Source organism: Rhinopithecus roxellana, chromosome 8 (genome assembly GCF_007565055.1).
Source record: "Rhinopithecus roxellana isolate Shanxi Qingling chromosome 8, ASM756505v1, whole genome shotgun sequence".
NCBI lineage: Eukaryota > Metazoa > Chordata > Mammalia > Primates > Cercopithecidae > Rhinopithecus > Rhinopithecus roxellana.
Window position 1 is genome coordinate 128,870,025 of NC_044556.1, and position 10,857 is coordinate 128,880,881.

The window sequence follows — 10,857 nt, forward strand, 5'->3', positions numbered from 1 at the left end:
TTTTGTTGCAACTGCTTTTGGAGTCTTCATCATGAAATCTTTGCCAGGGCCTGTGTCCAGAATGGTGTGTCCTGGGTTATCTTTCAGGGTTTTTATAGTTTTAGGTTTTGCATTTAAGTCTTTAATCCATTTTGAGTTGATTTTTATGTATAGTATAAAGAAGGGATCCAGTTTTAATCTTCTGTATATGGCTATCCAGTTATCCCAGCAGTATGTTGAATAGGGAGTCTTTTCACCATTGCTTGTTTTTGTCAGCTTTGTCAAAGATCAATTGGTGGTAGGTGTGAGACATTATTTCTGGGCTCTCTATCCTGTTCCATTGGTTCCATCCTGTTCCATTGTTATCTGTTTTTGTACCAGTACCATGCTATTTTTTGGTTACTGTAGCCCTGTAGTATAGTTTGAAATCAGCTAGTGTAATGCCTCCAGCTTTGTTCTTTTTACTTAGAATTGCTTTGGCTATTTGGGCCTTTTTTTCTTTTTTTTTTTTTTTTTTGTTGTTGTTGTTGTTGTTGTTGTTCCATATGAATTTTAGAATGTTTTTTTCTAATTCTTTGAAGAATGTCATTGGTAGTTTGATAGGAATAGCATTGAATCTGTAGATTGCTTTGGACAATGTGGACATTTAACAGTATTGATTCTTCCAATCCATGAGCATGGAATACTTTTCCCTTTGTTTGTGTCATCTCTGATTACTTTGAGCAATGTTTTGTAATTCTCGTAGTAGAGATCTTTCACCTCCTTGATTAGCTGTATCCCTAGGTACTTTTTTCTTTTTGTGGCTATTGTAAATGGAATTGTGTTCTTGATTTGGCTCTCAGTTTGAATGTTACTGGTGTATAGAAATGCTCTTGATTTTTGTACATTGATTTTGTATCCTGAGAGTTTGCTGAAGTTGTTTATCAGATCTAGGAGCTTTGGGGCAGAGACTGTGGGGTTTTCTAGATACAACATCATATAGTCTGAAGAGAGATGGTTTGACTTCCTCTTTCTATTTGAATGCCTTTTATTTCTTTCTCTTGTCTGATTGCTCTGGCTGGGACCTCCAGTAAGTACTATGTTGAATAGGAGTGGTGAAAGTGGGCATCCTTGTTCCAGTTCTATAAGGGAATTCTTCCAGCTTTTGCCCGTTCAGAATGATGTTGCTGTGGGTTTGCCATAGATGACTCTTACTATTTTGAGAGATGTTCTTTCAGTGCCTAATTTGTTGAGGGCTTTTAACATGAAAGGGTGTTGAATTTTATCAGAAGCCTTTTTTGCATCTTTTGAGATGATCATATGGTTTTCTATTTTTAATTTTGTTTATGTGGTGAATCACATTTATTGATTTGCATCTGGGAACCAACCTTGCATCTCAGGAGTAAAGTCTACTTGATTGTGGTGAATTAACTTTCTGATATACTGCTGGATTCAGTTTGCTAATATTTTGTTGAGGATTTTTGTGTCTGTGTTCTTCAAGTATATTGACCTGTGGTTCTATTTTTTTCATTGTGTCTCTGCTAGTTTTTGGTATCAGAATGATGTTGACTTCATGGAATGAGTTAGGGAGGAGTCTTTTCTTTCTGATTTTTCAGAATGTTTTCAGAAAGATTGGTACTAGCTCTTTTTTGTACATCTAGTAGAATTCAACTGTGAAATCTGTCTAGTCCAAGGCTTTTTTGGGTTTTATTACTGATTCAGGTTTGGAACTCATTATTGGTCTTTTTAGGGATTCAGTTTCTTCCTCATTCAATCTTCAGAGGTTGTGTGTTTTCAGGAATTTATCCATTTCTTTTAGGTTTTCTAGTTTGTGTGCATATAAGTGTTAGTCTCTGAGGATTTTTTGTATTTCTGTGGAGTCAGTTGTATGTCACCTTTGTAATTTCTGATTGTGATTATTTGGATCTTTTCTGTTGCTTTCTTTGTTAATCTTGCTACCAGTCTATCGATCTTGTTTTTTCTTTTAAAGAACCAACTTCTGGTTTCATTGCTCTTTCGTATGCATTTTTGCATCTCAATTTCATTCACTTCTGCTCTGATTTTGGTTATTTCTTTTTTTCTGCTAGCTTTGGGGTTAGTTTCCTTTTGTTTTTCTGGTTCCTCCAGTTGTGATGTTAGGTTGTTAATTTGAGCTCTTTCTAACTTCTTGACATAGGTATTAAGTCTGGTATGTTGTGTCTCTGTTTTCCTTAGTTTTAAATCGTTTTTTGATTTCTCTCATAATTTCATTCTTTACCCAAAAGTCATTTGGAAGAAAGTTAAGTACCATATAATTCTATGGTTTTGAGAAACCTTCTTGGTATTGATTTGTAGTTTTATTGTACTGTAGTGTGAGGATATGGTTGGTATGATTTCGATTTTTTTGACTATGTTGGCACTTGTTTTATGGCTAAGCATGTGGTTGATCTTAGAGAATGTGTCTTGTGCCAGTGAGAAGAATGTATATTCTTGTGTTGTTGAATGAAGTATTCTATAGATGTCTATTGGGTCTAGTTTGTTAAATGTTGAGCTTAAGTCCAGAACATTTTTGTTAGTTTTCTGCCTGGGTGATCTGCCTGACACTATCAGTGGGGTGTTGAAGTCTTCCATTGTGTAGTCATCTAAGTCTCTTTGTAGGTCTCTAAGAACTTGTTTTCTAAATCTAGATGCTCCAATGTTGGGTGCATATATCTTTAGCATAGTTTAGTCTTCTGGATGAATTGAACCCTTCATCATTATGTAATGCCCTTCTTTGTCCTTTTTGACCATTGTTAGTTTATAGTCTGTTTTATGTAATATAAGACTAGCAACCCTTGTTCTTTTTTGTTTTCCATTTGCTTGATAAGTCTTTCTCCATACCTTTACTTTGAGCCTATGTATGTTGTTACATGTGAGATGGTTCTTTTGAAGAAAACAGACAGTTGGGTCTTGCTTCTTTGTCCAGCTTGCCACTTTGCCTTTTAAGCCCATTTACATTCAAGGTTACTATTGATGTGTGAGGATTTAATCCTGTCATCGTGTAGTTAGCTGCTTGTTATGTAGACTTCATTGTATAGTTGCTTTATAGTGTCAGTGGACTATATGCTTAAGTGTGTTTTTGTGGTGGCAGTTATTTTTCTTTCATTTCCACAAGTAGCACTTCTTAAAGGACCTCTTGTAAGGCAAGTCTGATGATAGTGAATTCCTTAGTCTTTGCTTGTCTGAAAAGGATTTTCTATCTCCTTCACGTATGAAGCTTAGTTTGGTGGGACATGAAATTTTTGGTTGGAATTTCTTTTCTTTAAGGATGCTAAAAATAGGCCCCCAGCCTCTTCTGGCTTGTAAAGTTTCTACTGAAAGGTCCACTGTTAGCCTGATGCAGTTCCCTTTACTGCCCCTTTTCTCAAGCTCCATTTAAGATTTTTTTCTTTTGCATTGACCTTGGCGAATCTGATGATTAAGTGTTTTAGGGATGGTCATCTTGTATAGTATCTTGTGGGGAGTCTGTGAATTTCTTGAGTTTGCACATCAACTTCTGTAGCAAGATTGGGATAGTTTTTGTGGACTGTTTCCTCAAATACGTTTCAGGTTGCTTACTCTCTCTCCTTTTCTTGCAGTAACACCAGTGAGTCATAGATTTAGTCTCTTTACATAATCCCCTATTTATCAAAGATTTTGCTCATTTTTAAAATTTTTTTCTTTATTGTGGTCTCTGTTAATTTGAAGGAGTACTTTTCGAATTCTGAGATTCTTTCCTTGGTTTGGTCTATTCTGTTGTTAATGCTTCCAATTGTATTATGAAATTCCTAGGCTGGGCGCAGTGGCTCTCGCCTGTAATCCTAGCACTTTGGGAGGCTGAGGCAGGCAGATCACTTGAGGTCAGGAGTTCGGGACCAGCCTGGCCAATATGGTGAAACCCCGTCTCTACTAAAAATAAAAAAATTAGCCGGGCGTGTTGGTGCACACCTCTAGTCCCAACCACTACTGTAGTCCCAGCCACCAGGGAGGCTGAGACAGGAGAATTGCTTGAACCTGGGAGGCAGAGGTTGCAATGAGCCAAGATCATGCCACTGCACTCCAACCTGGGCAACAGAGCAAGACTCCATCTCAAAAAAAAAAAAAAAAAAAAAAGAAGGAAAGAAAAGAAAAAGAAAGAAATTCCTAGAGTGAATTTTTTAATTCTAGCAGTTCAGTTTGGTTCTTTCTTAAAATGGCTGTGTTGTCTTTCAACTCTTGGATTGTTTTACTGTTTTCCTTAAATTGGATTTTACTTGCTCCTGTATCTCACTGAGTTTCCTTGCTATTCAGATTCTAAATCCTATGTCTGTCATTTCAGTCATTTCAATCTGGTTCAGAACCATTGCTGGGAAGCTATTGTAGTTGTCTGAAGGTAAGAAGACACTGTGGTTTTTAGAGTTGCTAGAGTTCTTGCATTGGTTCTTTCTCATCTGTGAGGGCTGATGTTCCTTTATCCTTTGAAGCTGCTGACTTTTGGGTGGTGGTATTTGTTTTTATGTTCTTTATTTCCCTTCAGGGTTCGACTATGGTCTAAGTTGGGTATAGTCAATTGGTTTCATTTCTGGATGCCTTCAGAGAGCCAAGGTTCAGCTTGGCACTCCTGGGCTGTTTGCTGTAACTCCCAAGGGGCTGGGACCAGGCCCCTGGCTTTTTCCTCTGGCCTCTTGAGGTCAACCACCAGCTGCACTGGGTGGACCAAGGTGCTCCCAGGCTACTGGCAAAACCTCTCCATCAGGGGTTACTGGCAAAAGCACTTCCTCAGGGGTCACTGGTGAAAGTGTTCTGGTAGGTTAGTGGGGGCCACTGGTAAAAGCACTATGGCAACAGTCGCCCGCAAAAGCATTCCAACAGAATAGTGGAAGCTACACTGTGTGCCTGCTCTCATAGGAGTGGCCAAACAGGGACCTTGGAAGGGGCCAGCAGACAACGGGACATGCAGCTCAGACTCACCATAGTCTCATGGGAAAGACAGCCCTGCTCTCTCCAAATATAACAGTTAACAAAGGTCAGAGCTACCTGGAGGAATATGAAGGGCCTTGGTGGGTGGGCACCTATGGCCATGTTCCTTTGCAGCTTTCCCCACACCATACCCCCTGGGCTCCATGTAGACCTAAAGCTCTGTCTCTGCCAGCTCTCCAGGCAGTTCTCCCTGGCAACTCAAATATCCAGGAGGATCGTGGGATCTCCTGCCACTAGGATCCCAGCGGTTTGTAGTGAGAGTGGGCCATTCCACAGTTACTTTACTCACCCCTTCCTTAGGAGCTATTCAGGAGTGAGTCCCAGCACTCCATAACCCTGTGCAGGGTTCCTAGCTTCTTTGCTTTTCAACCCTGGTTCTGCATCATCTCTCCACCCACTCTCAGTGCATCCTCTCAGAAGATAGGCTTGGAGTATGTTGGTCTACTAGATACTCAGATCTCTCTTGGTGGGAGAAGCTCTTCCCGGCTATGTCTAGTTGGCCATCTTGTCCCGATCCCAAGGCTGTTTTTTTAAATATTGTTGGAATGGGCTTTGTTTTCTCATAATTTTTATTGTTTCAAATATATATGAAACACTAATAGCGGTGTTTGGTACCATTTTTAGCAACCTCCATAAAGAACATGAAATGCCATAGAGCAAAAAGTATTTTTTTGCCTTGTCAAGTTAGTGTCTGGGGCAGATTGAAAGAAACAGATCTGGCTTTGTCTAAACTAAGCCTTTCAGGATTCACTTCATTTCTATACATTTTCTATAAATGCAATTTAGGGTATTAAGACTCTCTCTTTTTTTAATCTCAGATTCCAAGATGAATCTAGATAATATATACATATACCAGCTTAAAGGTTCAATTTCTTTTACTGTATTAGTGAGTATTTCTGTGGAACAAGTCAACCAGATGTGTATAAATATTTGTTTCTATACTTAAAAGAATTAGAACAGTGGCAAATTTATAAGTAGAACCTGTGAAAGTTTTAGTAGAAAACTCTGACTCAAATGCAAAATACCTTAAACCACATTCAGGCAACTTAAAAAGAAATGAAACTTTTACTTTACTTAAATACGAGTTTTTTGTTTTTTGTTTTTTGTTTTTGTTTTTGAGACAGAGTTTCACTCTTGTTGCACAGCCTAGAGTACAATGATGTGATCTTGGTTCACTGCAACGTCTGCCTCCCAGGTTCAAGCCGTTCTCCTGCCTCAGCCTCCTGAGTAGCTGGGATTACAGGCACTCATCACACGCCCAGCTAATTTTTGTATTTTCAGTAGAGATGGGGTTTCACCATGTTGGCCAGGCAGGTCTTGAACTCCTGACCTCAAGTGATCCGCCTGCCTCGGCCTCCCAAAGTGCTGGGATTACAGGCGTGAGCCACCGTGCCTGGCCAAATGAGTTTTTTATAATCAGGCCTGAAAATGTATACTTTAAGCACTTGAGCATTTGTGTTGTATTTGATTTATAATTCAGTTATGATTATATTGTCCAACATAATTTTTTATTCAGAAGCTGCCACTTGTAAGATATTAATGTTTTTGCGTGTAATAGGTTTCAGAGAGAGGTTTCTAAAGTGTGAGAGCTGTTCAACTGTCTTAAGGACAGAAAAGACCACTGACATATGAATACCTCTACCAGTACAACTTTGGAAAACTGGTTTTGAGGATTTGTTTTAACTAGTGAAACTCTAATAAGGAATTTTGTTTTTCTCTACTTACTTTCATCATGATTTTACAAATAAATTCTTAGTAATGTTTGTTGTAAAATTATTTTTGCTGATTTTAAAAATGTGCGCCTAGGAATTTTTGTAATATATAATGAGAAAATAAATAATGACAAGTGTATCTGGAATCTCACCCTACCAGAGTCATAGTCTTGCTCTATTCATTTATTCCTTCAGTAAACGTATACTGAGCCCCCTGTGTTAGACAAGAAAGATACTGTCTCTGCCCCTTCTCCTGTATAGATGTCATCTTACTAGAAAGAGTATTAACTCATTTCAGTGATTTTCTCTTGAAAATGTTCTAGCATGTTAATTATTCATAAACTATTGAAGCTCCTTATATCAAGTTCCTTTTAAAAGATACTTAAGCCGGGCGCGGTGGCTCAAGCCTGTAATCCCAGCACTTTGGGAGGCCGAGACGGGCGGATCACCAGGTCAGGAGATCAAGACCATCCTGGCTAACACGGTGAAACCCCGTCTCTACTAAAAAATACAAAAAAAACAGCCGGGCGAGGTGGCGGGCGCCTGTAGTCCCAGCTACTCGGGAGGCTGAGGCAGGAGAATGGCGTAAACCCGGGAGGCGGAGCTTGCAGTGAGCTGAGATCCGGCCACTGCACTCCAGCCTGGGCCACTGAGCGAGACTCCGTCTCAAAAAAATCATAATAAAAAAATAAATAAATAAAAGATACTTAAGTGGAAAGATTTGGGCTTGCCTAAGTAACAAGGAAAGATAAGAAATACTCCTTTGAAAAACAACTTTTAAACTCAGTTTTTAATGCTTGTATTTTTTAGGTTCCTACAAACTTGATGACTTTTGAGTAGAAGCCTGAGAAAAAAAAAGAGAGGTGAACTATTGCTTCTATGTGAGCATGGGGACCTGATAAAAGAGCGCCAGCTATAAACCATCCTGTGCCAGGAAGAGCCCAGCGGCTCTGTCTCAGTCTTTGGAATTCTGAACCAAAAAAGCACTAATTTCAGGGAATGAATTGAGATATTCCCAGAGAACAAATTGGAGTTGCAGAACAAACTGCCATGAACCATGCTTCTTATCTCAGAACTGACCTGTGGAAACCACTGCCTTAAAAGAATGAAAGGAAAACCAACATGAAACACCAAATAGTGTGTGTGAATCTTCTGGCGGTGCTGTGCTTGGAATAGATCGTAGCTAATTTGCATTTCTTTTAACTTTGTAATAATTTTAGAGGGGGGAATTGCCTTTTTTAGATATGCTTTAAAAAGGAAAAACATATTCTTGCGGATTCCATCAGGAGCTCGTTTTGAACCGAGGTGAAGAGACTTAGCAGGGATTGTACCAGCAGCCCACCTGCAAGGTTTGTTCTCCCTCTAGTAGTCTGCAGCCTCACTGGCTTTCTCACAGCGAGAGTGTAGGAATGAGAAGTGTTAGTCATGTGAGTTGTTGGGTTTGTTTGGGATTGGGTGGGGGTGTTTGTTTTGTTTTGGATGAGGGGAGAATTTTTTAAACACTAAACTTCTGAAATGTAGTACTGTAAGGGGAACATTATTTCCTGCAGGAGGTACAAAGGCTGAGTGTTCATTTGCCAGACACTTTTTTTTTAAGTAGGTTTCAGAAAACATGGTTGTTTCTAACTAGGGTTAAAGTTTAGCTTTCTATATGAATTCATTGTTGGACCACAGATCTGCTTAAGTAAAGAACTATAATCCCAACCTAAACTTTTCTGAGATTTTACAATAATTAGATCTTTTCCCAAGTTAATTGGATTTTCCCTTCTCCCAGTCACAGGTGGTTTTTATCATCAAGACATTGATATTTTGTCAGGATATTTTCTTTACAGTGTTTAATGTGCATAATGCCAGAGTTATTTTTTTATTATTCATTTTCTCTCTTTTTGTTCAATATGAGATTCAGGAGCTAAAAGGTAACACATATAGATGTACGTATGTATTTTGTTATAAGACATACAGAATAATTTTAAGAGGGATAAAGGTGAAAATGTCAGATTCTGGAAATTTTGAGTATCTAAACTTTATACTTCTTGTGTGATTTACCATAAACATACCAAAACATTTTTCTGAAAATTTACTGTAGGTCTCTGACTTGAAACCACATTTTGTCAGTAGTTGACCAAGCAGTTTTATGAGAACTCTTCTATGCAATAGTGCATTTAATTTCTAAAGTAAATGTTGAATTATTAAAAAAAAAGTTTGAAGGTGAGATGCCTTAGAATTTTAACGAAAAATGACACTCAAACAAAGGCTATGTGTCGAATGTTATAAACTCTTGAGACATAATAAATTTTAGCAGTGGCCCAGAGTAGGGTAATGCTTTGTGACCGATATCTACTAATCGACTTCTGTTACTTTGGGCTTCACATAAAATTTCTCACATTCGTATTCTTAGAGAATTTTATACTTTTTTATTATAACTATTTTGCCCTTGAGTCCATGAAACTTCAATCAAAAATATTGCTTATACAATAATTAACTTAAAATCCATCCAAAGGAAAAGAGAAGAGCTTTTTTTGAGTGTTAAGTTTTTTAATTTAGTTTTATGTTTGGAAAAGATGTTAAGAGTTCAAATATGCTTCATGAATAGCAGAAATACCATTATTTCTGGGGGTTAGTGACATAGGCTGGAGAGGGCAAAAGTTTCCTGTGCTGAATGATTTTTCAATTAATGCTGTAAGCTTAACCCATGTTGGGTAATAGAAAGGCACCATCTGCTTAGCCAGCAGTATTACTACGTAGACCTTGCACATCTTACTTCTGTTTTGCATTTTTTAAAATTTCTTAATTTGTTTATTTCTCTTCAGAAATAGTGTTTTTAACAGTGTATGTGCTTTTTTTAAAAAGTATTGTGAATGAGAACCCTGTGGATTTTTTTTTATTTCATTTGTTTGTCATAAATAAGCTAATGTAGACATGTTGTAGGTTAACCATATCTGGGGAAATATGCAGCTGGAAGTCAGAGCCTGACATCACATAGTTTTGCCAAAGGGAGAGAGCTAAGCTGGAAGATGTGTTTGATATTTTCAGCTCTAAACATTAATGGATGCTTGCTTTGAATAAGATAGTGTTCAAATTTGGTTAATAGTTTGTAGATAGACTTGTGGCCTCGGACTGACTAAATTTTTTAACAGTGCAGAAGTCATTGTTGTTTTTCTGTCTTTAAAATTTATTCATTCAAAAAATTAGTCATTGCTTTTTAAGATTATTTTAGCATTTGAAGTAAATTGAAAACAGAAAAGTGAGTTAAAATAGTGTAGGTGAATTTTTTTATCTATAATTCACCAAATAATAACTGATAATAATTCAAAGAAAATATGTTACCAAAATATATTAAATATTTAGATAGTTTATTCTTGGGAAGATGAATCTTCTTATTAATTAAGCCTACCCTCAATTGTAAATAAGTGACTCAAAAGCTCAAAATGTTCATCAGCATTAAGATCATTTGTTTCGGCCGGGCGCGGTGGCTCAAGCCTGTAATCCCAGCACTTTGGGAGGCCGAGACGGGTGGATCGCGAGGTCAGGAGATCGAGACCATCCTGGCTAACACGGCGAAACCCCGTCTCTACTAAAAAATACAAAAAACTAGCCGGGCGAGTTGGCGGGTGCCTGTAGTCCCAGCTACTTGGGAGGCTGAGGCAGGAGAATGGCGTAAACCCGGGAGGCGGAGCTTGCAGTGAGCTGAGATCCGGCCACTGCACTCCAGCCTGGGCGACAGAGCGAGACTCCGTCTCAAAAAAAAAAAAAAAAAAAAAAAAAAAAAAAAAAAAAAAGATCATTTGTTTCGCCCTTAGCCAAGAAGAACTCATTAGAAATTCAGTTATAATTTAAATTTAAGCCTGTTTATGATAAGCATAATGATTGGCATGTTATACAGCCTGTTGAAAATAACTACAGAATGACCTTCCAGAGCACTGTTTTTGGCCTCATGCCCCCTCTGTTCAGGCTCTGCTTGTTTTTCAGAATATGAATTTTACCTCCAGACAGTAAGAATTGAACAAGAACTGATCAAACACACCTTCCTATTTTGTTTTCTTCACTATGTAAATATTATTTGGGTAAACATTACAAAAAGGGATCCAAACAAGTTGAGTTTCAATATTTTTTTCTCCCTGGGCATGTGCTTCAATTTCAAATATTTTTTTCTATGTGGAAAATGCCATGTAACTATTGCACTACCTTCTATGTGGACTGTGTTGGTATTGGTTCTTAATGTATATCAAAA

General features: G+C 37.9%; 1 protein-coding gene across 3 annotated transcripts in view; it reads left to right on the forward strand.

Moving 5' to 3' along the window:
- The window catches only part of RALGPS2 (Ral GEF with PH domain and SH3 binding motif 2), a 239,763-nt gene extending 230,927 nt beyond the window's left edge, over positions 1-8,836 (forward strand). For all 3 annotated transcript variants that reach the window (XM_030935727.1, XM_030935726.1, XM_030935728.1), the window contains one exon: positions 7,437-8,836. In XM_030935727.1, coding sequence (XP_030791587.1) covers positions 7,437-7,466 — 30 coding nt within the window. In that variant the 3' untranslated portion in view covers positions 7,467-8,836. The remainder of the gene's footprint in view (positions 1-7,436) is intronic.
- The last annotated feature ends 2,021 nt before the right edge of the window (positions 8,837-10,857 follow it).